Source organism: Pristiophorus japonicus, chromosome 11 (assembly GCF_044704955.1).
Source record: "Pristiophorus japonicus isolate sPriJap1 chromosome 11, sPriJap1.hap1, whole genome shotgun sequence".
In the NCBI taxonomy this organism is placed as follows: Eukaryota; Metazoa; Chordata; class Chondrichthyes; family Pristiophoridae; genus Pristiophorus; species Pristiophorus japonicus.
The window spans coordinates 53407335-53435162 of NC_091987.1; the positions used below are offsets into that span (position 1 = coordinate 53407335).

Sequence of the window (27828 nt, forward strand, 5' to 3'; positions counted from 1 at the left end):
GTGCGCTGCTTTTTCGTAACTCAGCAGAAGGTTTTTCGGGGGTGGTCACATATGTTGACCTAGGAGAAATGTTTTTGGACAAACTTCCATAATTGACAAAAACTGGTGCAAACATCAAATTACCTCCCCATGATGCAAAAAAAACTAACCTAAAAAATTCGTAACTAACTGAGTTACGTGGCGCACGTTCCTTGGGGAAACTTAAACTTAACTTGTGCCAAAAAAGGTGGCGCGCGCCAAAAAAAAATCACAAATCACTGGGGAAAATTGAGTCCATTACTACAATGAGTGAGATAGTGACTTGCACTGTACACATGAACTGAGACAATAATCTGCTGATTTTTTAAAAAGTTATTTTGTAAACAATCCTATCAGTTGATGGTAGAATTACTGGCCCAAAGTTTCCGGCCGCGCCGAAAACGGCGCACCTCCGAGCTGCACGTCTGTTCTTCGCGCCTAAAAGTGCGCAAGAAAAAATGTGTCACATTCTCCGGCTCCTCGGAGCTCGATCTGTGCTTGGCGCGGCGCGCTCTTCACAGCGGGGGGACGAGCCAAACACTCGCGTCGATTCTATAAGTAGTGGGGGGTGGGTCCAATTTAAATCAGCCAACGTGGTGCCGGCAACCCTGCGCGTGCCTCGGCCATTTTTAAAAGGACTGGAGAAAAAGTGAAGATTTGTCTCTTGGACCCCTGGAAAGGCTTGTAATTTAATTTTTGTGATATTTTTGTGTGTGATGGAGTGCTTTTAGCAGCACTGTTGAATAAATCACCTGCTGAAATCAGTGAGTTCAGCTTTTCACTGCTAAACTTGCAGAACCGGTGCTGCATTGGTGCATGCAAATTAAGGACTATATGTTTTGAGAAATAAGAGTGCCAATTCAACTTTGCAATGGATCAACGTCCACCAAGAACAAAGAATTTCTTGCATGAGGAAGTGGAGATATTAGTCAACGTAATTGAGCAGAGATGGCAGGAGCTAGATACCAGCAACAGAGGTCGCATAAAAGTGCCACCAAAAGAAATGAAGAAACGCTGGAACCAAGTTGCAGAAGATTACTGCGCAGTGGTGCATACCAGGAGATCTGGAAGTCAGTGTAAAAAGAAATGGCACGACCTTGGTCAAGTAGTTAGTGTAAGTAATATTTCCCATTTTTAATTTAATCGTAATTGTAACCTGGCTATCTGTATGTCCCACCTTGCAGACTGACACACTCTGTAAAAAGTTATATTTTACTCTTTGCAGAAGAAATTGGCCCACAACAAAAGGGAGGCAACTCGGACAGGAGGAGGCGTGCCCAATCTGCATCCACTGACACCCTTGGAACAAAGGGTAGCTGCTATGATGAGTCGTACATGAAGAAAAGCAATCGGTACAGCACAAGCTGGGCCCGCACGCGAGGAAGAGGGTAAGTCCTGAAAATGCATCATAGCCCTTTAAATTAACCTGCTGCCTAACCTGCTATGTGTGAGAGTACTCATGCCACCCATCCGGCCCCCTCCCTTGCTGTTAAGCATTTGGCTGTTCTGATGTATTTTGCAGGACATGATGTTGATGATGACGATGATGATGACGATAACGATGCTGCTGCTGCCAACCCTGAGGATCCTGAGGGTACAGAACAAGAACCAGTACAACCAGCTGCGGACGATCCAGACTGGATGATGGCAGTGATGACTGAAATGTCTGCAGGGGAGAGCTTCCAATTTAATGTTTATGAGCCCCCATCAAGGGGCATCAGAGTTTCAACCCCTAGAATAGGTCTTGGTTCCACCTTCTATGGTTTCGCTTCCGATGTTGCGGGTCCCAGTGGTGCTGCTGGTATAATGCAGCATTCTACAGTCAGTGCACTACCGTCCGAGCCTGCGCCTCCCACTCGCATAGGTTCTGGTTCCACCTACTATGGTTTTGATTCCGACGCTTCGGGTCCCAGTGTTGCTGCTGATATCATGGAGCAGTTTACACCCCTTCGTCCAACATCCTAGCCCACGGCTCGCACTGGAGTGCTGTGGTCTGGAACACCGAGCGTCCTACCGTTCCAGTCCGAGCCTCTCCCTCTAGTTCTGCCGTCTGCAACACAGAGCATCCCACCATTCCAGCCCGAGCCTCTCCCTCCAGTTCAGCCGTCTGGAACACAGAACGTCCCATAGTCCCAGCCCGCGCCTCCCTGTGTAGTGGTGCCACAAGGCAGACCCAGGCAGAGGAGAAGGAGATTGGAGACATGCTCTCCTGAGATGCAGCGTGCAACAGATGCGACTCAGGTTGTGGCATTGGGTATGGAGACCAATGAGCTTACCCGATCACTCATCGGTGGCGTCAGTGCAGTATGTGAAGAGTTGACGGTCCTGACGGGAGAAATAGCAGTAATGACACGGAAACTTAAGGAGAGAATGTCCGAGGGAGTGCAATTGACGGCACAGGCCGTCAGGGAGGGCATGCAAATGTCGGCACTGGCCGTCAGGGAGGGCCTGGTTGAGGTAGCTGCTGCTATAAGGGCACACAGCCCAGCCAATCAAATGACATCCCCATGAGGAAGTGAACATTCACTGAGATATGGATGAGACATGGTTGCAGCCTTTCTTTGCTGCTTTTGTTCTTGTTCTTGATGTAGCTGTAGTAGCGTTTTTCAAATTGAAATTGTTTTGTAAGTTTTGTAACTTTACAACTTATAAGGGATCTTATGGTTTTTCAGTGATCTTATAGTGTAAATGCTCTCACATTTTTTTGTATCTTTTGTATCTCCGACCTCGTGCTTCGGCATCAGGCACTTGCATGCTTTCCAGATCATCGCCATCATCCACATCCTGGTCTTCCGTAATACTATCATCATGCACTGGACCCTCACGTAGGTCTTCTGGTTCCACTACCAGCTCCTGCTGCCTCATGATGGCTAAGTTATGGAGCATGCAGCACACAACAGTGAAGTGACCGACAATCTGAGGAGAGTATAGCAACTGTCCTCCGGAATGGTCCAGGCATCGGAATCGCTGTTTCAATATGCCAATGGTCCTCTCAATGATGCTGCGCGTCGCAATGTGCGCCATGTTGTATTGACGGTCAGCTTCTGTCCGTGTCACGCGTAGCGGCGTCATGAGCCAGGTGGTCAGGCCGTACCCTTTGTCTCCCAGTAGCCAGCTCTGCACTTCTGGCTGCTGCTCAAACATGTCAGATATAACGCTATCGCGTAGGATGAACGCATCGTGGGTGCTGCCAGGGTATCTCGCATCGACTGACATGATGCGCTGCTTGTCGTCACACACGAGCTGCACATTGATAGAGTGGAAACCTTTCCTATTTCGGTACTGCTCAGAATCCTCCACAGGTGCTCGCAAGGCTATGTGGGTACAATCAATGCAGCCCTGTACCTTTGGGAAGCCGGCAATCCTGAAGAAGCCCACAGCCCTCTCATGGATCGCTTGTGCGGTCATTGGGAAATTGATTAAGTCATTCCTTCGCGCATACAGTGCAGCCGTAACCTGCTAAATGCACGCATGTATTGCACGTTGAGAGATGGCACACACATCTCCAGTTGTAGCCTGAAACGATCCCGAGGTATAGAAAGAAAGTGCAGCTGTTACCTTCACTGCAACAGACAGGGCAGTTGGCGTTCTGCTTCTGGGCTGCAAATCTGCTCTCACCATATCACAGATCTCAGTGACAACTTCTCTGCGAAAACGCAGCCTTTTCACACAATCAGCCTCACTCATGTCCAGGTACGAGCGCCTGACTCGATATTGTCGACGTGGGTAAGGTCTCCTGCCCATCAACCTACGGGCTACGACGTTCCTGATGCGGTGAGCTCTAATCAATTCTCTCCTATGCAATGAATTGATGGCGAACCATTGCATAATACGTGGTGTTGACAATGCAACACCCATTCTGCAAATTTAAATATAAAACTGTCGATGTGGCTGCCTCTCCCTGTCCAAATGGCCTCAGTCCCCCTCACAGCTCGAAGGCTGCTGCTGTATCTTCGGCTGCTGTCGAGCCACTGACGCCGCCCCTAAAGCGTGGCCGAATGGCCTCAAGCACCATAAAGAGCTGCGTGTGTCCGGTGTTGATTCTTCGGCTGCCGGCCAGCCACTGACGCCGCTGATATCCCATGGCCGAATGGCCTCACGTTGGTCCGGTGTTGATCCTTCGGCTGCCGGCCAGCCACTAAGAGAATGAAGGCCTGCCTGCAGCACAGCAGCTCAGCACGAAGGCTGCTTGCTGCCGCTGTTGGGGCTGCTGTCGAGACACTGAAGCCACACCCCTGCCTGTCTCCAACATGAAAGGCCTGCCTGAAGCACAGCAGCTCGAAGGCTGCTGCTGTTTCACACAGGTAGGAACATGGTTTATTTAATCTTTTCTTTGCTTATAAATTTTTATTCAGGTTGGATTTATTTGTATAATATTTGTATAAGTATAACTAAGGATTGATTGTAGAATTTAATGACTTCCCTTCCCCCCCCCCTCCCCCCACCACCTCGTTCCCGACGCCTAATTTGTAACCTACGCCTGATTTTTTAAAGTGTAGACAAGGTTTTTTCGAGCGTACAAAAATCTTCACTTACTCCATTCTAAGTTAGTTTGGAGTAAGTTTTCACTGCCTAAACTTTGAAAACAGGCATAAGTGGCCGGACACGCCCCCTTTTGAAAATAAAATTCTGTTCCAAAGTGAAACTGTTCTAACTGACTAGAACTGGAGGAAACTAAATGTCGAGAATTCAAATTTCTAAGATACTCCATTCTAAACCAGTTGCTCCAAAAAAACAGGAGCAACTCAGGCCGAAACTTGGCCCCACTGAGTTCTCGCACATGGTGATCAAGTGTCAAATTTCCTTCCATTTGGTCAGAACATTGTGGGCAGTTAGAATCATAGAACCATAGAATTGTGCAGCACAGAAGTGGGCCACTCGGACCATCGTGCCAGCTCTTTGGTAAAGCTATCCAATTAATCATCCCACTCTCCTGCTCTTTTCCCATAACCCTGTCATTTTTTTCTCTGCAAGTATTTATACAATTTTTTTTTGAATGTTCCTATTGAATCTGCTTCTACCACTCCTCTAGTTACCAACCCTTCTGCCACTGGACACAGTTTGGGGCCGAAATTGCCCACTGCCCGAAACGGGGCGCAGCTAACGATTTTTAAGTGTTCCGTCCGCCCCAATGCATGGGGCAGACAATCCGGTGAATTTCAGCAATTTGATTCTTGTTTCCAAGCAGAGCGGCGTTGGTGTCGGGAGAGGGGCGGAGGTGCAGGTGGGTCGGAGCGGCTCATCGTCTGCCCACGGTCAGTAAGGCATCTCTGCTCCATTACCACCTCTTAGAGGTGGTAATGGAGTTTATGGAGTGGGGAAATTTCGGCCCCTTTCTCTTTATTTACTCTATCAAAACCATTCATGGCTTTGAACATCTCTATCAAATCTCCTCTTAACCTTCTCTGCTCCAAGGAAAACAACCCAAAAAGTTAGTTTGCAGGTGCAGCAGGTAATCAGGAAGGCGAATGGAATGTTGGCCTTCATTGCGAGAGGGATGGAGTACAAAAGCAGGGAGGTCCTGCTGCAACTGTACAGGGTATTGGTGAGGCTGCACCTGGAGTACTGCGTGCAGTTTTGGTCACCTTACTTAAGGAAGGATATACTAGCTTTGGAGTGGGTACAGAGACGATTCACTAGGCTAATTCCAGAGATGAGGGGGTTACCTTATGATGATAGATTGAGCAGACTGGGTCTTTACTCGTTGGAGTTCAGAAGGATGAGGGGTGATCTTATAGAAACATTTAAAATAATGAAAGGGAAAGACAAGATAGAGGCAGAGAGATTGTTTTCACTGGTCGGGGAGACTAGAACTAGGGGGCACAGCCTCAAAATATAGGGGAAGCCAATTTAAAACCGAGTTGAGAAGGAATTTCTTCTCCCAGAGGGTTGTGAATCTGTGGAATTATCTGCCCAAGGAAGCAGTTCAGGCTAGCTCATTGAATGTATTCAAATCACAGATAGATAGATTTTTAACCAACAAGGGAATTAAGGGTTACGGGGAGCGGGCGGGTAAGTGGAGCTGAGTCCACGGCCAGATCAGCCATGATCTTGTTGAATGGCGGTGCAGGCTCGAGGGGCTAGATGGCCTACTCCTGTTCCTAATTCTTATGTTCTTATGTTCTTATAACCCCAGCTTCTCCAGTCTCTTCACAAAACTGAAGTCGCTTATCCCTGGTATCATTCTAATAAAACTCTTCTGCATCCTCTCTGAGGCCTTGATACCCTTCCTAAAATGTGGTGCACAAAATTTAACACAATACTCCAGTTGAGGTCTAACTAGTTTTTATAAAGGTTTAGCATAACTTCCTTGCTTTTGTACTCTATGCCTCTGTTAATAAAAAGGCATGTGGGATCCTTGACTTTAGCAGCTTTCTCAACTTGTCCTACCACCTTCAAAGATTAGTGTACATACACACCCAGGTCTCTCTGTTCCTGCACCCCTTTCATATTGTACCATTTAGTTCATATTTGTCTCCAATCATTCTTCCTACCAAAATGTATCACTTCACACTTCTCTGCATTAAGTTTCATTTGCCATGTGTCTCTCCAGTCTGTCTATGTCCTCCTGAAGTCTGTTACTTACTTCTCATTGTTTACTATATTTCTGAGTTTCGTGTCACCTGCAAACTTTGAAATTATGCCCTGTATACCTAATTTATTAATAAATATCAAAAAGAGCAGTGGTCCCAATACTGATCCCTGGGGAACATCACTGTATTCTTTCCTACAGTCTGAAAAACAACCGTTTACCACTATTCTTTGCTTTCTGTCCCTTAGACAATTTCGTAACCACACTGCCACTGTCCATCTAATCCCATGGGTTTTAATTTTGCTAACAAGTCCATTATGTGGTATGTTGTCAAATGCCTCGCAGAAGTCCATATACACAACATCAAACATACAACTCTCATCAACTCTCTCTGTTACTTCATCAAAGAACTTGATCAAGTTAGTCATACATGATTTGCCTTTAATAAATCCATGCTGATTTTCATTTATTAGCTCATACTCTTCCAAATACCAATTAATTTTGTTCCGAATTATTGTCTCTAAAAGTTTTCCCACCATCAATGTTAGGCTAACTGGCCTGTAGTTGCTGGGTTTATGCCTTACCACTTTTTTTAAACAGGGATCTAACATTTGCAATCCTCCAGTTCTCTGGCACCAAGCCCATATCCACAGAGGACTGAAAGATTGTGGCCAGAGCTTCTGCAATTTCCACCCTTATGTCCCTCAGTAACCTTGGATGCATCCCATTTGGAATGGGTGACTTTTCTAATTTTCTACTTTGAGGACTGCCAACCTTTTAAGTACATAAGGGGAAAAATTCATGTGGTTTGTGCCACACGTAAGCGCCGCAAAATGGTGCTAAAATGGCGTTGACAGCTGTAACGGCAGCTGATGCCGGTTCCAGCACCACACACCATATCAGTCTTACCAATAGTGCTGCCGGTAAACTCACTCACCAGGGACCTCACCATCATGGAGATAGTGACGTCAGCACAAACCTGTTTTCGCCCGGAATGGCGGGGGGGGGGGGCGGAGGGCTACCAGCTCCCGCAAAATTGTGACATCGCCGTGTGCAGCAATCCCGTAGTGCCCCATGGCGTCTCCTTTCAGTCCCATGGTGGAAATTGTCCATCGACCTGCGAGTGGTATCAGCACCAGCTTCGGGGTCATGAACCGGGTCAACATCCGCTTGCGGGGTGGAATTTAAAGGGGAGGTACGCTGCGCGCGCGTTGCCATTGTCTTATTTTGGCCAACTCACCAGTCGGTCCATCTTGAGGCTCTGTGGTGCAGCCTGACACTCTGGTGGCCATCAGAGGCCCTGCAGCATGTGCAGTGGCCCTCTCCTTAAATGGAAGAGCAGGGATTTTGGAGCGTGTCAGCGCGCCAGATATGGCCCCAAGAGGAAGTGGAGCATGCGACATTGATCTCTACTTCCTGTGAGAGGTGGTAACCCCAATTTCACGGCCAGGGCGGGACTTCTGCGCCGGGTGCAGGAAGTCGTTTCCCAACTGGGCTACCGCCCCCAAATGGGGTGCTGGGGAATTTCGCCCCTTTTAGTCTAAACACTGCCCATTCCTGGGCTATAATGAATTTCTAGCCCATTACTCTTTATCTACTTTTATTCTTTACACTATCACTACTACCTCCTCCTTTATACTACATTGGTGGCTTCCTATTCTCTAGTGAAGATAGGTGCAAAGTGTTCATTTAGTAACTCAGTCATGCCCTCTGCCTCCATAAGATCTGCTTTATCATCCCTAATTAGCCCCGCCCTTCGTTTAACTACCCTTTTAATATTTACATGACCATAAAAGACTTTTGGGTTTCCTTTTATGTTAGTTGGTAATTTATTCTCTCTTTCACCCTCTTATTCAATTTTTAAGATCTCCACTGTACTTTCTATATTCAGCTTGGATTTCTACTGTCAATTGTCATTATACTCCTTTTGCTGTCTCATTTTAACCTTTATATAGTTAATCATGTAGGGAGGTTTAGCTATTGGGTGCCCTTCCTTTCCCCCACATAGGAATGTGTCTCCTCTGTTCCAGAACCACCTGCTCTTTGACAGCCTCCCATTGATCAATTATGACCAATTTTTGATTCCAATCCACTTGGGCCAGATCTCTTTTCAACTCACTGAAGATAGCACTCCTCCAGTTAAGTATTTTTGCACTCGTTTGTACCTTTTCCTTTTCTATAACTATTCTAAACCTGATGATATTATGATCACTATTCCTCAAATGCTCTCCCACTGAAACATACTCGAGTTGCCCCATTTCATTCCCAAGAATTAGATCCAGCGCTGTTTCTTTCCTCATTGGGTTGGAAACACATTTAACAACAAAGTTCTCGCAATTTTCCAATAGTGCTTGCTGTGTGCGCAGTCACTCACCATGTGTGACAACTTAGAAAATCTACTGTTAATCATTATTTTCCCCAACTAACTTTCCTTCTCACAAACTTATTCTACAATATAGTTTCATATGCACTAGCAGCCTTTCAGTGCCTCACTCAGGTGGCCACTCTTCATTTGTGAGCCTAGACAATCAGAGAGTAGGTAATTTATTTGACTGTGAGAAGCATTGTAACCAAGTATCGTCCTCAAACATCAACACACCTGCACTTTCCAGCAGGATCCACTACTCGGGAGCAGGATCATGGCCAACTTATTCTATCATTAACCCAAATATATTTAGGCCATTTTTACCACCCCAACCACTGTCTTGGCTGAGGTCATTAAAATTAGCAAAGACCAGAGATCTAACTTGGGACCTTCCAGGTTATAAGGCTTAGTACCACACTATTTGGGTGTATCCACTGAGCCAGCAGGAGAATCCAATGTGATTTAAGCCGGGTAACATTGTGCATTCCATTTTCTTTATTCTTCAGTATAAATCTCTATTGTAAAACTATGGCACAGTATTTCTATGCTGTAATTCAACTACTATATTAAGTCAAACTTACCCATTTCTTCATTATTATCCTTTCTGAAAATAAATTTAAAAACATAATTAATATACCCTCACTTATGCAAGACTAACTTACATCTAAATGATTTCCCTTTTCTCGTTCACGACAATTTTAAATGGCTACATACTGTATTTGACAGAGAAACTAAATGGTTCCTTATGTAGTTTGGGACCACCAACAACAACAAAACAACAATTTCCATTTATATAGCTTTTTACTGCAGCAAAGTGAACCAATGTACTTCCCAGGTGGGTATCAGAGCAGGAGTAGGAGCTGGAGGAGAGGTGTTCGAAAGTGCAGTTGAAGAGGTGGATTTTAAAGAGACTTTTGATGATGAGGAAAGATGGAGCAAAATGGAAAGTTTTTATGAAACATAGAAAATAGGTGCAGGAGTAGGCCATTCGGCCCTTCGAGCCTGCACCACCATTCAGTATGATCATGGTTGATCGTTCAACTTCAGTACCCCATTCCTGCTTTCTCTCCATACCTCTTGATCCCTTTAGCTGTAAGGGCCACATCTAATTTCCCTTTTGAATATATCTAACGAACTGGCCTCAACAACTTTCTGCGGTAGAAAATTCCACAAGTTCACAATTCTCTGAGTGAAGAAGTTTCGCCTCATCTCGGTCCTAAGTGGCTTACCCCTTATCCTTAGACTGTGACCCCTGGTTCTGGACTTGCCCAACATCGGGAACATTCTTCCTGCATCTAACCTGTCCAATCCCGTCAGAATTTTATATGTTTCTATGAGATTCCCTCTCATTCTTCTAAATTCCAGTGAATATAAGCCTAGCCGATCCAGTCTTTCTTCATATGTCTGTCCTGCCATCCCAGGAATCAGCTCCATCGCTCCACTCCCTCAATAACAAGAATGTCCTTCCTCAGATTAGGAGACCAAAACTGAACACAATATTCAAGGTGTGGCCTCACAAGGCCCTGTACTACTGCAGTAAGACCTCCCTGCTCCTATACTCAATTCCTCTTGCTATGAAGGCCAACATGCCATTTGCCTTCTTCACCACCTGCTGTACCTGCATGCCAACTTTCAATGACTGATGTACCATGACACCCACATCTCGTTGCACCTCCCCTTTTCCTAATCTGTCACCTTTCAGATAATATTCTGCCTTCCTGTTTTTGCCACCAAAGTGAATAACCTCACATTTATCTACATTATACTGCATCTGCCATGCATTTGCCCACTCACCTAACCTGTTCAAGTCACCCTGTAGCCTCTTAGCATCCTCCTCACAGCTCACACTGCCACCCAGCTTAGTGTCATCTGCAAACTTGGAGATATTACATTCAATTCCTTTGTCTAAATCATTAATGTATATTGTAAGTAGCTGGGGTCCCAGCACTGAACCTTGCGGTACCCCACTAGTCACTGCCTGCCATTCTGAAAAGGACCCGTTTATTCCTACTCTTTGCTTCCTGTCTGCCAACCAGTTCTCTATCCACGTCAATACATTACCCCCAATACCATGTGCTTTAATTTTGCACACCAATCTCTTGTGTGGGACCTTGTCAAAAGCCTTTTGAAAGTCCATATACACCACATCTACTGGTTCTCCCTTGTCCACTCTACTAGTTACATCCTCAAAAAATTCTAGAAGATTTGTCAAGCATGATTTCCCTTTCATAAATCCATGCTGACTTGGACCGATCCTGTCACTGCTTTCCAAATGCGATTCTATTACATCTTTAATAATTGATTCCAACATTTTCCCCACTACCGGGCTAACCGGTCTATAATTCCCCGTTTTCTCTCCCTCCTTTCTTAAAAAGTGGGATTACATTAGCTACCCTCCAATCCATAGGAACTGATCCAAAATCTATAGAATGTTGGAAAATGACCACCAATGCATCCAGTATTTCTAGGGCCACTTCCTTAAGTACTCTGGGATGCAGACTATCAGGCACTGGGGACTTATCGGCCTTCAATCCCATCAATTTCCCTAACAGAATTTCCTGGTTAATAAGGATTTCCTTCAATTCCTCCTCCTTGCTAGACCCTTGGCCCCCTAATATTTCTGGAAGGTTATTTGTGTTTTCCTTCATGAAGACAGAACCAAAGTATTTTATGAAGCAAGCTCCAAAGTGTGGGAGTACATTAGCTGAAGGCTTTGCCATTGATGGTGGGTTGGTCAGAGGGATAAAGTGACGTAGAACAGAGTTGAAAGGATATGGATGGAAATGAAGGGCTGGAGAAGATGGTAAAGTCCAAAATCGGCAAAACCATGGAGAATTTGAAGACACAATCAAGATTTTGAAATTGATGAACTGAGGGTCAGGGAGCCAATGGAGGTCGGCAAGGATTGGAGGGATATGCAAGGAGAATTGTGTGTGGCACAGAATGCAGGTGGCAGAGTTTTGGGTGATTTGGAGTTTATGTAGGGTGGAGCTTGGGAGATTAGTGAGAAGGGTGTTAAAAAAAGATGAAGGAAGCATGAATGAAGGTTTCAGTGAGTGGAGGGATGAGCTAGGGGCAGAGATGGTTTTTTTTGATGGTGGAAGTAGGTAGCCGATAAACTGCGATTTGCAGCTCAGCTCAGCATTGGGCAGGATTCTGAGATTCCAAACCATCAAAGTGAGCTGCAGTAGGCATCCAAGAAAGTGGATGGGATCAGAAGCATAGATTCAAGTAGGAGCCAAACAGGAAGGATTTAATCTTGTATCAGACTACAATAAATTCTGGCTTATCCACAATTTAATATTAAACAAGCAGTTGGATAACAGAGTAACAGTTGTGGAATCAAGGGTGGTCGTGGAGACTCCCAAAGCAAACGCTCTACTGGGAACTCCTACACGGCAAGGGAGCCCCAGGTGAGCAGAGGAAACATTTCAAGGACACCCTCAAAGCTTCCCTGATAAAGTGCAATATTCCCACCTACACCTGGGAGTCCCTGGCCAAAGACCACCCTAAGTGGAGGAAGAGCATCCGGGAAGGCACTGAGCACCTCAAGTCTTGTCGCCGAGAGCATGTAGAAAACAAGTGCAGGCAGCGGAAGGAACGTGCAGCAAACCAGACTCCACACCCACCCTTTCCTCCAACGACTGTCTGTTCCACCTGTGAGAGACTGTAATTCTCATATTGGACTGTTCAGTCACCTGAGAACTCACTTTTGGAGTGGAAGCAAGGGACTCGATTTCGAGGGACTGCCTATGATGATGATGATGATGATGATAGTGGAACGGTGAAGTTGGGTATCATCAGCATACATGTGAAAGCTGATCACATGCTTATGAATAATGTCATCGAGAGACAACTTATCGATAGGGAATAGGATAGAAGCACAATGGAGCTAGCCATGTGGATTGAGGATGAGTAACCATTGCAGGAGATGTACTGGTGACATTGGGATAGGTAGGCTGGAATCATAAGACTGGAACCATGAGAGTGCAGTGTCATAGAGTTGGACCACAGAGAGGAGGCACCTGAGGAAGATGGTGTGATCGACAATGTTAAAGGCTGCAGAGATTTTGAGGCGTATGAAGAGGGATAACAATTCTGCAGTCTCAAATCTATGGATGATATGGAAGGGATTTGAAAAGGAATTGATGAGAGTTTGATTGAATTCTTTGATGAGATAACAGAGAAGGTTGATATGGACTTTAGGAAAGCTTTGACAAAGTGCCATACATGAGGTTTATTAAGAAGTTGGAAGCCCATGGAATTAAGGGGAAAATGGCATATGGGTGCGGGATTGGCTCAGTGACGGGAGGTGAGGGGTAGTGGTGGATATATGTTTGTCAGATTTGTAGTGGTGTTCCCCAAGGGTCAGTTTTGGGCCCATTGCTCCAATCAATTTTTGTGAATGGCCTAAACTCAGGAGTAGGAAGCAGCATTATGGATTTTGTGGATGGTGCGAGGATTGGAAGAGTAGAGGATGGTGATGGGGGTTGATGTGGGCTTCAGGGTGGCATGGACAGTATGATGAGGTGGGCAGAGGCATGGCAGGTGGAGTTTGGTGTGGAGGGGTGTGGGGTGATGCACTTTGGGGGAATAGTGTGGAAGGACAGTGCACTGTGGATGGCATGATTTTGAAAAGTGTAGATATACACAAATGCTTGAGTTTTTAAATGGAGGGATAGAATATAAAAGCAAAAATATCATGCTAGAATATTATGAATCACTGGTTAGGCCTCAACCGGAGTATCATGGACAATTTTGGGTACCACACTTCAAGAAAGATATAAAGGCCTTAGAAACGCTACAGAGGAGATTTACCAGGATGTTACCAGGGATGAGGGACTCCAGTTATGAGGAAAGGTTGGAAGTTAGGACTGTTCTCCTTGGAACAGGAAGGTTAAGAGATGACCTAATAGAGGCTTTCAAGATGAAGAGGGGTTTTGATAGAGTAGATCGAGAAAAATTATTCCCTCTGGTGAGTGGGTCAATAATTTTGGTCATAGATTCAAAATCATTGACAAAATATCTTGAGAGTTGTCGGAATCTGGAACACTGGAAAAGGTGGTGGAAGTTGATTCCATAAATAATTTAAAAAGGGAGTTAGACAGGTATATGAGAATGAGAAACATACAGGGTTACGGACAAAAAGCATGGAAGTGGGACTAAGCACGACTGCTCTTTCAAAGAGCTAGCACAGGCACAATGGACCAAATGGCCTCCTTCTCTGCTGTAAGATTCTATGGGGCCGAAATTGCCCTGCAGCACATTGGGCGCGGTAACCAAGTTGGGGCTGGACCACCTGTGCCCAGTGCGGAAGTACCACCCCAGCCACAAAATTCGGGATACCGCCCTCACAGGAAGCAATGTCGTGCGCTGCACTTCTTGTTGGGGCGGTGTCCAGGGCGCTATACGGGCAGGATTGGCAATGCCACGCAGCTTCTCTGTGTAACGCTGATGCATATCGATGCCCCTCCCCTTCCATTAAAGGGGAAGGCCGCTGCGCACACTGCAAGCCCTTTGATGGCCTTCACTAGGCCACCGGGACTGTGTGGTGCCATGGCCGCAACCCAGCACTCAAACGGAGTGCAGAACTGCCCACGATCACAGTCGGCATCGACATGAGTCGGCCGAAGAAATAAAATGGCGGCGTGTGGCACAGCACACCTCCCCTTGAACTTCCGCACCTGAAGCGGAGGTCGTGACCCGTGAGGCTTTCTCGGGCATCGCGCACGGCAGCCTCATGGGACGCTAGGCAATTTCCACCACGGGGTGCAAAGGGGTCACCATGCACAGTGATGACGTCGTCGCCGGAAGCGCGGCCGGCCAGAGCACTATTAGTGGGGCGCAGCATTATTGTGTTTGCGCTCCGCTAACATCCGTGCAATTTTGTGGGAGCCGGTAATCACTCCTCCCCCCCCCTCCCTCCAGGCAAAAACATGCTCGCTATCTGTTAGCACTTCCTGTACGCGCTAATGGGAGGCGCAGAGCAGGGCAATTTCACCCCCTATGATTCTATGAAGTTGGCTCCTGCCTCACACTATAGCTTCCTACTCAGATTATATTTCTACACTGAATAAATCCTTTTATTTCCACTAATTCTCCCTTCAAGCATTCCCTTTTATTCAATTAGTAGCACATGGTTGCTTCAAATTCATATCAGCTGGCTTAAACTAGCTATATAACAAGCTAGTGCTGTTGGGGAGGAGTTAAACTAATATTGCAGGGGGATGGGAACCTATACAGGGAGACAAAAATGAGGCAAAAGCAAAAGACAGAAAGGAGATGAGGAAAAGTGGAGGGCAGAGAAACCCAAGGCAAAGAACAAAAAGGGCCACTGTACAGCAAAATTCTAGAAGGACAAAGGGTGTTAAAAAAGCAAGCCTGAAGGCTTTGTGTCTTAATGCAACGAGTATCCGCAGTAAGGTGGATGAATTAACTGTGCAAATAGATGTTAACAAATATGATGTGATTGGGATTACGGAGACGTGGCTCCAGGATGATCAGGGCTGGGAACTCAACATCCAGGGGTATTCAACATTCAGGAAGGATAGAATAAAAGGAAAAGGAGGTGGGGTAGCATTGCTGGTTAAAGAGGAGATTAATGCAATAGTTAGGAAAGACATTAGCTTGGATGATGTGGAATCTATATGGGTAGAGCTGCAGAACACTAAAGGGCAAAAATTGTTCGTGGGAGTTGTGTACAGACCTCCAAACAGTAGTAGTGATGTTGGGGAGGGCATCAAACAGGAAATTAGGAGTGCATGCAATAAAGGTGCAGCAGTTATAATGGGTGACTTTAATAATGCACATAGATTGGGCTAGCCAAACTGGAAGCAATACGGTGGAGGAGGATTTCCTGGAATGCATAAGGGATGGTTTTCTAGACCAATATGTCGAGGAACCAACTAGGGGGGAGGCCATCTTAGACTGGGTGTTGTGTAATGAGAGAGGATTAATTAGCAATCTCATTGTGCGAGGCCCCTTGGGGAAGAGTGACCATAATATGGCGGAATTCTGCATTAGGATGGAGAATGAAACAGTTAATTCAGAGACCATGAACTTAAAGAAGGGTAACTTTGAAGGTATGAGGCATGAATTGGCTAAGATAGATTGGCTAATGATACTTAAGGGGTTGACTGTGGATGGGCAATGGCAGACATTTAGAGACTGCATGGATGAATTACAACAATTGTACATTCCTGTCTGGCGTAAAAATAAAAAAGGGAAGGTGGCTCAACCGTGGCTATCTAGGGAAATCAGGGATAGTATTAAAGCCAAGGAAATGGCATACAAATTGGCCAGAAATAGCAGTGAACCTGGGGACTGGGAGAAATTTAGAACTCAGCAGAGGAGGACACAGGGTTTGATTAGGGCAGGGAAAATGGAGTACAAGAAGAAGCTTGCAGGGAACATTAAGGCGGATTGCAAAAGTTTCTATAGGTATGTAAAGAGAAAAAGGTTAGTAAAGACAAACGTAGGTCCCCTGCAGTCAGAATCAGGGGAAGTCATAACAGGGAACAAAGAAATGGCAGACCAATTGAACAAGTACTTTGGTTCAGTATTCACTAAGGAGGACACAAACAACCTTCCGGATATAAAAGTGGTCAGAGGGTCTATTAAGGAGGAGGAACTGAGGGAAATCTTTATTAGTCGGGAAATTGTGTTGGGGAAATTGATGGGATTGAAGGCCGATAAATCCCCAGGGCCTGATGGACTGCATCCCAGAGTACTTAAGGAGGTGGCCTTGGAAATAACGGATGCATTGACAGTCATTTTCCAACATTCCATTGACTCTGGATCAGTTCCTATCGAGTGGAGGGTAGCCAATGTAACCCCACTTTTTAAAAAAGGAGGGAGAGAGAAAGCAGGGAATTATAGACCGGTCAGCCTGACCTCAGTAGTGGGTAAAATGATGGAATCAATTATTAAGGATGTCATAGCAGCGCATTTGGAAAATGGTGACATGATAGGTCCAAGTCAGCATGGATTTGTGAAGGGGAGATCATGCTTGACAAATCTTCTGGAATTTTTTGAGGATGTTTCCAATAAAGTGGACAAAGGAGTACCAGTTGATGTGGTATATTTGGACTTTCAGAAGGCTTTCGACAAGGTCCCACACAGGAGATTAATGTGCAAAGTTAAAGCACATGGGATTGGGGGTAGTGTGCTGACGTGGATTGAGAACTGGTTGTCAGACAGGAAGCAAAGAGTAGGAGTAAATGGGTACTTTTCGGAATGGCAGGCAGTGACTAGTGGGGTACCGCAGGGTTCTGTGCTGGGGCCCCAGCTGTTTACATTGTACATTAATGATTTAGACGAGGGGATTAAATGTAGTATCTCCAAATTTGCGGATGACACTAAGTTGGGTGGCAGTGTGAGCTGCGAGGAGGATGCTATGAGGCTACAGAGTGACTTGGATAGGTTAGGTGAGTGGGCAAATGCGTGGCAGATGAAGTATAATGTGGATAAATGTGAGGTTATCCACTTTGGTGGTAAAAACAGAGAGACAGACTATTATCTGAATGGTGACAGATTAGGAAAAGGGAAGGTGCAACGAGACCTGGGTGTCATGGTACATCAGTCATTGAAGGTTGGCATGCAGGTACAGCAGGCGGTTAAGAAAGCAAATGGCATGTTGGCCTTCATAGCGAGGGGATTTGAGTACAGGGGCAGGGAGGTGTTGCTACAGTTGTACAGGGCCTTGGTGAGGCCACACCTGGAGTATTGTGTACAGTTTTGGTCTCCTAACTTGAGGAAGGACATTCTTGCTATTGAGGGAGTGCAGCGAAGATTCACCAGACTGATTCCCGGGATGGTGGGACTGACCTATCAAGAAAGACTGGATCAACTAGGCTTGTATTCACTGGAGTTCAGAAGAGTGAGAGGGGACCTCATAGAAACGTTTAAAATTCTGACGGATTTGGACAGGTTGGATGCAGGAAGAATGTTCCCAATGTTGGGGAAGTCCAGAACCAGGGGTCACAGTCTAAGGATAAGGGGTAAGCCATTTAGGACCGAGATAAGGAGAAACTTCTTCACCCAGAGAGTGGTGAACCTGTGGAATTCTCTACCACAGGAAGTCGTTGAGGCCAATTCACTAAATATATTCAAAAGGGAGTTAGATGAAGTCCTTACTACTCGGGGGATCAAGGGGTATGGCGTGAAAGCAGGAAGTGGGTACTGAAGTTTCATGTTCAGCCATGAACTCATTGAATGGCGGTGCAGGCTAGAAGGGCTGAATGGCCTGCTCCTGCACCTATTTTCTATGTTTCTATGTTTCTAAATCTTGTGCTTCAAAACCAACCCTAGTATTAATTTAAGCTTGATTTAGATGCCTGAGCTCCCATAAAGCTTACAGTGTAAGACTCCTTGTTCATGTTCTCCTTTTTCAGCTCGTGATGTTCTGCTGATATCTTCCCAGTGAATTAGCAGGTGATATTTGACTATTTTAGTGTCCATATATGCATTATATACTGTTATGAGAATGAAAATACAACTCTCCAATATTTTATTAAAAAACATGAAAAATAGACCAAAAATTAACATAAGTACTAAAATGTACAATAAAACTGGAAAGTAAATAAAGGCTAAAAGACCTTGGACCCTTAAAATGCTCCAAAACTTTACGAACCTTCCCTTTGTACACTTCAGACAGGCAAGCAGGAGCACCCAGCTCAACTCCAACCCACATAAATGGGATATCATATTAGGCTTCATTTCAATGCATTACAATATTTAGAAGGAGCTATGTCTAATTGAAAAGGAGCCTGCTTTAGACCAGTCTAAAAGATCTACCAGAAAATTACACTTCTGACTGAGGTTGCACAGATTTGTCTATATGAATTTAAGACAGGTTTCATGTGCACCCGTTTGTTTACAATCCTGTGTTCTAATCTGGGACACGAGAAGTATATACGCTGGTTCGTTCACACTCTGAGTGGCCTCAACTTCCCTTCATGAATTAATGTTGACATTCTCCCCAGCCAAAAGCAGAGATGCTAGTGGTTGGTGAGACAAAGGAGGTGAAATTTGGTGCATTTGCGGTGCTAAGTTTTATCTGTTTGACATTTAGTGCCCGGCGAGAAGGGCTGCAAAATTGTGGGAAATTGGGTGCTTTTCCCTCAGAAATGCAGGGAGGCGATATCTGAGGCGCTAATAGCCACAGTGGGGCACTATTACCGGGGCTGCACCCAATTTCAGCTGACCTCGATGGGGGAGGTATTCACACAAAGGGCGATGGCCATGAACCCGGACATGATAGGTCTAATGTCAAGGGTGCCAGAGAGCCTGTCGGAAGTGGTAAGATGCGTGGAGCCTATCATTGCCAGTGTGCAGACGATGGTGGACTCCCAGACAGACTGTGGATCCAGACCTCATGACGCACGTCACAGACGCTTTGGCAGCCTCCATTACGGCACAGATGGAAGCAACACCACATCTTGGTGCTGCAATAGAGTCAATGGTTGCTTGCATGGAAGCTCAGACTGCTCTCATGCAGTCTCAGCTTAATGCCACACAACATCTTAGTGATGTCATGCCATCTCAGCCGCATGCCACGCAAGTTGACTGGGGATCGCAAGGTGTCGCAGCAGCCCAGCAATCTGTGCTCCAGCAGATTGGAGGGGGATGCTGAGGTGTTGCTCCGGGGAGTGGCGTGGGTCAGTGGAGTAGGAACCTGCTGCCGTCTCTCAGGTTGACAGCATTCGTGATCCCACCACTGCCACTCCACCATTGCACTTGTCCGTGCTGGTCACCCAGCCAGCCAGACTGCCGCCGCCCAACCTGAGGTGGTGCAATCTGCAGCCGGGCCTTCCAGGCCCAGAGCTGGTTGAAGGTGTAGTCATCTGTAGTCTTTGGCCCTGACACAGTAGCCTTCCACCAGCAATGCTGCAGCCGTAGGGGACACACGGCGGAGGAATAGAAGAATAGAGGGACAATAAAGGGGCTATAAGGAAATGCACAAGGGTGATGAATAAATACAGAGTTATATATTTTATTGGTGTTTGATAAATGGTGATTGGAATGTTTAATGTATGCTGGTGTCTCTCAATTCAGTGTTGGGGCTTTGGTATGCAGGAGCAAATTGATGTGGTGATGGGAACATCCACAGGAACCGGGAAGTGGGATGGAAATCAGTGGAAACGAGCTCTGCTGTGACAGTCAGACCTCGCGCTGGAGTTGCTGCCTCCTCCATTGTGGCTGTGCTGCTCCTCCTTGTCTTCCTTCTGTTGCTCCTCCTCCTTCTCTTCCTGATCCTCCTCCTAGTCCTCCTCCTCCTCCTGAGGCGGTGCGGCTATGCCTGGTGGCAATGGCTGAGCCCTCATGATAGCCAGCATGCAGCAGGTGACGACGAATATGGACACCTGTTAAGGCGAGTATTGGAGGACTCCTCCTGAGTGGTCAAGGCAGCGGTCTACTCAATGATGTTCCTGGTGGCGGAATGGCTCTCATTGTACGAGTGCTGGGCAGGAGTGGTGGGGTTGCAGGGGGGAGTCATGAGCCAGGTGGCTAGCGGATAGCCCTTGTCTCAGAGCAGCTTCATTTGGGGGCTGGAACAGAACTGGCACATTGGTCTGGCGCAGGATGAAGGCAGCGTGGCTGCTGCCAGGATAGCGGGCATTCACGGTCATTATTCTGCATGTGTGTTCGCACACGAACTGGACATTCAGCAAGTGGTAGCCTTTGTGGTTACGGAAGGTCTCAGGATTGTGATGTGGTGCCCTCAAAGCGACGTGGGTGCAGTCAATGGCACCCTGCACCATGAGGAAGCTGCTATCCTGGCAAAGCCACATGCACGCTCATGCACGGTATGGCGAGAAAGCAGGAAGTGGGTACTGAAGTTTCATGTTCAGCCATGAACTCATTGAATGGCGGTGCAGGCTAGAAGGGCTGAATGGCCTGCTCCTGCACCTATTTTCTATGTTTCTATGTTTCTAAAATCTCATATTTTTCAATTAAAAAAAAGTAAAAAATAGATAATCCAATTAACATTTCTTTTAATTTAAGTCTTTAAAAAAAATGCTTTTTATGTTTAATTTAAAAATGTTGGTCCTTCTGCCAAAAGGAAGCATTGGGATTCATAATCCTTGTTAAATCAAATTCCACTCATATCATGGGAGATTTTATGCCTACATGAGAGGGGAGATGGGCCTTAGTTTAGCAACTCATCCAAAAGACATCTATGGGGCCTAAATTGAGCCCCGCCCCAAACCGGACGCACCTTCCGTTTTTTAAAGGTTTTCTCCGCCCCACCAGAGAAGTTCACCTCTTTGATTTTTTTGTTCAGTCGGGCCAGATGTTGTGGCGGCTGCAGGGCAGAAGTGCCCTTGTAGCGGGTCAGCTAGCCTGACCAGTCATCAGTTAAAGGGGAGGGCCGCTGCGAACTTTGCAGAGTTTTGAGTTAGGCCCACTGGGCCACCAGGAAGGGTTTCGGCCGGACAGCGGCCTGGCACCCAAGAGGGGGTGCTGGGCCACCTGTTGGCGGCCCGGCTGAACCCGGGGGCATAATTATCGGGCAGTAGGCCGACAAAAAAAATAAAATGAGTCGCTGGCAGTGCAAACTCCCCTTTAAGGGCGGACGTGCCACCCAGCCACAGACAGCTCCCCGCTGGGGAACGCTGTCAGTGGCACCGACCGGCGGCAATTCAGCACAAGGCAATTTCCCGCTGGGCAATTTTCCACGAGGGTCAGAAAGAGGGTCGCCGCCGGCTGGTAAGGGGTCGGCGCATGCCAGATGCGGCGGAAAAACGGGCAGAGCGGAAATCCATTCCCGCCGCTTCCGGCCCGGGGGCAATGTCGGTCAGGTTGGCCCATCTGTCCGCCCCCGCTCGGCAAGGCCTTTCCACTCCATTCATGCTTCTTAGAGGCGGTAATGGAGCTTGTGGAGGGGAAAATTTTGGCCCTTGCATGTCTGACAGTGCAGCACTACTTCAGTACTACAGTAGAGCAACTGCTTAAATAAGTGCTCAAGTCTCTGGAGTGTCATCATCATAGGCAGTCCCTCGAAATCAAGGAAGACTTGCTTCCACTCTAAAGGTGAGTTCTCAGGCGACTGAACATTCCAATACGGGAATTACAGTCTCTGTCACAGGTGGGACAGACAGTGGTTGAAGGAAAGGGTGAGTGGGGAGTCTGGTTTGCCGCACGCTCCTTCCGCTGCCTGCGCTTGTTTTTTGCATGCTCTCGACAAGGAGACACGGGTGCTCAGCGCACTTTGGAGTGTCTCTCTGAACTCACAACCTTCTGACTTAGAGGTGTGAGTACTACCACTGAACCAAGACTATTACGTATTGTTAACTTGATTATTTTACTGATGATTCTATGCTTTTTCAACCAATGCAATGACAGCTATGCTGTGTTGACAATAGCTGAGAGAAGAGTGTGATTCAGGCTAATAGTATAATCTGAAAACACGACAAAGTATAACCTAGCTTTTCTTCATATTACAACTAAAATAACTTTAAATGTTTAAGTCAAGTTTTTTAGGATTTAAAACAAAAGTGACAGCAGCTGATTTTGTTGAAAGTATTATAGGACTCATCTGAACCTATTATTTATCACATACTGAAAATGCTCAATACGAAAGGTAATCCCATTCACTTCCAATCTCCAATATCTTTCTCTCTCCTGATCACAATCTTTTTTGTCTTTCTTTATTCTAACAATTCTATTATGTTCAGAGGAGCATTGACCTTTCCTCTCTCACTCTGCTCAAGTACCAAATATTCTCTTTGGCTCCTCTCAACATACTCACTTTAACCAGTCCCATAAATTAAAAAGAATATTTCATCCCCTTAGCTCCTCAGTCTTTCCTGCTTCCTGCTCTCTCCAGACAACAGCCAATCACCACTCTTCTCTTTACCTTTACCTTAATTTCTTGATTTAAATTTTTTTTTTAAATATTTTAAAATAGCACAGATAACTATTTTCTAACTCCACAACAACTATTACTGTTATAAAAACAGAAAATGCTAGAAATCTTGGTAGGTCAAGCAGCATCTGTGGAGAGAAACAGAATTAATGTTTCAGGTCTTGTGACCCTTCATCAGAGACCCGAGATGTTAACTCAGTGTGGGTCCACTCAGTGTGGGTCCAGGGGTAGGCGCTAGGCACTGAGGGAGTAGGTGAAATGGGAGGCAACGACAGAGTAAGTGGGAGCAAGGTGACCCGAGAGATTGCGCAAGAAGGTGAGAGGCAGGAGGGGCCAAGCTGGGTGCCTACAGTCATGACACATTTGAATAGAGCTGGTAAGTAAGCTTTTTTTTATGGCAGTCACCCTTTTTATATTTTTCTATGGCTGGCAGTGGAGACTAACGGTGATGCTGGCACAGAGCTATCAGATGTTTTTACATCTGATCAATAATACCATGTGGTTAGTGTGGACCAATCACATGGTCAGCAGTGACTAATTATGACGGCCTCTACAATCACACAATGATGCATTCTTAAACACAGACTTTTAATAATAGCTTTATCTCCATTATCTGTAAAACCAGTTGTGAACAGTTTTCTAAATGTTTGTATAAATGTTTACAAACCCTAGTCGATGCCATTCCCAATCTGGCCCTCAGCATTGGCAAGGTTCGAGTTAATAAAGGGGAAGTGTTTGATACCCCTGCAGTGCCCATACAAAATCCCACAATTTCTAAGAACATAAGAAATAGGCACAGGAGTAGGCCATAAGCTCCTTTGAGCCTGCTCTGCCATTCAATAAGATCATGACTAATCATTGTCCTCAACTTTCCCACCCGATTTCCATACCCCTTGATTCTCCTAGAATTCCATCTATCTCAGCCTTGAATATTCTTAGAGACTCAGCATCCACAGCCTTCTAAGGCAGAGAATTGCAAAGATTCACAACCCTCTGAGTGAAGAAATTCCTCCTCATCTCAGTCTTAAATGACCTACCCCTTTTCCTGAGACTATGCCCCCTAGTTCTTGACTCTCCAGCCAGGGGAAACACCCTCTCAGCATCTACACTGTCAATCACTTCAGAATCTTATATGTTTCAATGAGATCACCTCTCATTCTTCTAAACTCCAGAGAGTATAGGCCCATACTACGTAATCTCTCATCATAGGACAGCTCTCTCCTCCCAGCAATCAATCTAGTGAACCTTTGTTGCACCGCCTCCAAGAAAGTATATCCTTCCTTGGATAAGGAGACCAAAACTGTGCACAGGACTCCAGGTGTGGTCTCACCAAGGCCCTGTACAATTGTAACAAGACTTCATTACTCATACTCCAACCCCTTGCAATAAAGGCCAAATTGTCATTTTCCTTCCTTATTGCTTGCTGTACCTGCATGCTAGCGTCCTGTGTTTCTTGCTCGGGGACACCCAAAGCTCTCTGAACACCATTATTTAGAAGTTTCTCACCATTTAAAAAATATTCTGATTTTCTATTCTTCCTAGCAAAGTGAATAGCCTCAAATTTCCCTACATTATACCCCGTCTACCACCTTACTTGCCCATTCACTTAGTCTATCTCTGTCCCTTTGCAGACTCCTTGCAGCTTATTGTCCCACCTAGCTTTGCATCATCAGAAAACTTGGATACATTACACTCGGTCCCTTCTTCAAGGTCATTAATATCGATTGTTACCAGTGCTCTTCTTACAGCTTGCTCCCATTCTGAATGAAAGTAAACGACACAATTTTCTTTAATATACTTACAGAGAGAGCAGAAGGTTTGTTAAAACACAATTAATAAAACCCTTCAAAGTCATTAACAAGTCTTTAAAAACTTTCCTCGTACTCTCATTACAACCTTTTTAACAAAATTGAGGGCACCATTAATAAGAAAAGAAAATTATTTAACTGCTTTTCATCTTCAGCTGATACACACGCACACGCACGCACGGAAAAGTAATGTAACTGCTGATTCTAGCCCAATACCTAGCCTAGAAGAGTATAGAAAGTACAGGGGTGAAATTAAGAAGGAAATTAGAAAAGCAAAAAGAGGACATGAAAAAATACTGGCAAGTAGAATCAAAGAAAACCCAAAGATGTTTTACAATTACATAAAGAGCAAAAGGTTAACTAAGGAAAGAGTAGAGCCTATTAGGGAGCAAAATGGTGATCTATGTGTGGAGGCGGAGGATGTGGGTAAGGTACTAAATTAATACTTTGCAGCTGTCTTTACAAAAGAGGGGGATGATGCCGACGTTGAAGTTCAGAAGGAAGATATTGGATGGAATAAACATTATAAGAGAGGAGGTTTTAAGGGGTTTAGCATCCTTGAAAGTAGATAAATCACCAGGACCAGATGAAATATATCCGAGGCTACTAAAAGAAGCAAGGGAGGAAATTGCGGAGGCTCTGACCATCATTTTTCAATCCTCCCTGGCTACAGGAGTGGTGCCAAAGGATTGGAGAACTGCTAACGTTGTACAGTTAAGCATCCCGAATCCGGCAACCTCGGGACCAAGGCCGAGCTGGTTTTCGTGTTTTTCCAGACTTTGGAACATATTTCTGATGTCTGAAATCCAGAAACACCCAAGTCCAGGTTCAGGTATTTCCGTATTTCGGAATGTCAGAAAGGGTGGGGGGGATTTGCTCTCCGAGGAGCTGTTCAGATTGCTGGCCCCATCCAGGTCGTCGTCGGGCAGGGCCCAGCCGCCATGGAGTTGTTCGGGCGGGGTCCCACCACCGAGGTTGTCATCGGGCAGGATCCCATCAAGGAGGTCGTTGTTGTGCGGGGCCCTGCCAAGGTGTTGTTCAGGCTGGCCGGCGAGAAGGCCCCAAGGTAAGGGCGGCGAGGCGAGGCCCGAGGTCAGGCAGCGGCAAGGCCCTGAGGTCGGCAGGGTCGTCCAGTCCGGATTCCGGAACATTTTATAGATTCCGGACGATCCTGCCATGGATCGTCCCGGAGTCCGGATTGCGGAACATTCCCGAACTCTGGATTTTGGACGCTCAAACTGTACCATTGTTTAAAAATGGAGGAAAGGATAAACCAAGCAATTACAGGCCAGTTAGTTTAACCCTAGTGGTGGGCATTTACTGGAATCAATTATGAGGCACATTATAAACCTTCATTTAGAAAGGCATTGATTAATCAAGGACATTCAGCATAGATTTGTTCAGGGAAGGTCGTGTCTGACTAATTTGATTGAGTTCTTTGAGGAGGTGACAAGGAGGATTGATGAGGGCAGTGCATTTGATGTAGCTTACATGGATTTTAGCATGGCTTTGGACAAGGCCCACATGGTAGGCTGATCAAAAAAGTAAAAGCCCATAGGATCCAAGGGCGAGTGGCAAATTGGATCCAAAATCGGCTCAGTGGCAGGAAGCAGAAGGTAATGGTTGAGGGGAGTTTTTGTGACTGGAAAACTGCTTCCAGTGAGGTTCCACAGGGCTCAGTACTCAGACCCTTACTTTTTGTAATACATATTAATGATTTAGACTTAAATGTAGGGGGCATGATAAAGAAATTTGCAGATGATACAAAAATTGGCCGTGTGGTTGACAGTGAGGAGGAAAGCTCTAGACTGCAGGAAGATATCGATGAATTGGTCAGTTGGGCAGAAACGTGGGAAATGGAATTCAATCTGGAAAAGTGTGAGGTAATGCATTTGGGGAGGGGCAACAAGGCAAGGGAATACACAATAAATGAGAGAATACTGAGAGGTGTGGAGGAACAGAGAGACCTTGGAGTACATGTCCACAGATTCTTAAAGGTAGCAGGAGTGGTCGATATGGTATTTAAAAAGGCATACGGAATGCTCTCCTTTATTAGCCGAGGCATAGAATACAAGAGCAGGGAAGTTATGCTAGAACTGTATATATCGCCAGTTAGGCCACAGCTTGAGTATACTGCGTGCAATTCTGGTCACCACATTACAGGAAAGATGTGAATGCACTAGAAAGTGTGCAGAGGAGATTTATGAGGATGTTGCCAGGACTGGAAAACTTTAGCTATGAGGAAAGATTGGATAGGCTGGGGTTGTTTTCCTTGGAACAGAGGAGACTGAGGGGAGATTTAATTGATGTGTATAAAATTATGAGTGGCCTAGATAGAGTGGATAGGAAGGATCTATTTCCCTTAGCAGAGGGATCAATAATTAGGGAGCATAGATTTAAAGCAGTTGGTAGAAGGATTAGAGTGGAGATGAGGAAACATTTCTTCACCCAAAGGATGATGGGAGCCTGGAACTCACTGCCTGAAAAGCGGTAGAAGCAAAAACCTTCATCACATTTAAAAAGTACTTGGATGTGCACTTAAAGAGTTGTAACCTACCGGGCTACGGACCTAGTGCTGGAAGGTGGGATTAGGCTGGGTAGCTCTTTTTCGATCGGCACGAACATGATGGGCCGAATGGCCTCCTTCTGTGTCATAATTTTTCTATGATTCTATGACATTAGGTTCAAGGCGCATAGTGTTGCTCCAAGAGTGGAGGGAGTTTACACTTGCATCTGCCCTATGCTGAATGTAGCGTTGGATACTGAGGGGCCGGAATTCGGCTCCCGAATAAAGCCCGTTACTGCCCTTTTGCAGCGGAGTTGAGTGACCGCCGATTTCTGGTCGAATGGCCGCTGCCAGCTAAATTCAGTTCGGGGTTTTTTCTGGCGGACCCCAATTCCGCCCCGCCGCTGTCGACCATCCATGCGTGCGTCATCAGTGCGCACACCACCGGAACCCCCCCACTTCCCGCAAAATTTAGCAAGCAAAATGTTATTGTCACTGAGCGGTGCTCCCAACAGCTTGGTGCACCTTGTATGCTCTCTCTCTCTCTCTGCCCAGGCTGTGCGGCGGCCATTAAAAGGTGAGGACCCAATGCCGTGGCCACCATTTAATTTTTAATTTTTTTTGCTCGCCGACTTCCATGTCGGCTCAACTATTATGCCCCGGGTTTGGCCGGGCCGCCAACAGGCAGCCTGGCACCCCCTCTTCAATGCCAGGCTGCTGGCTCGGCCG

The 27828-nt window shown here is 46.0% G+C and overlaps 1 protein-coding gene across 2 annotated transcripts in view; it reads right to left on the reverse strand.

Annotated features, from left to right (window-relative positions):
• LOC139275723 (uncharacterized) overlaps positions 1-27828 on the reverse strand; it is a 78794-nt gene that overhangs the window by 21290 nt on the left and 29676 nt on the right. Inside the window, exon 2 of one of the 2 annotated variants that reach the window (XM_070892906.1) lies at positions 9497-9519. In XM_070892906.1, the coding sequence (XP_070749007.1) occupies positions 9497-9519 (23 nt within the window). Of the gene's footprint in view, positions 1-7529; positions 7638-9496; positions 9520-27828 lie in introns of those variants that run through there. The other variant, XM_070892905.1, reaches the window with a different exon arrangement.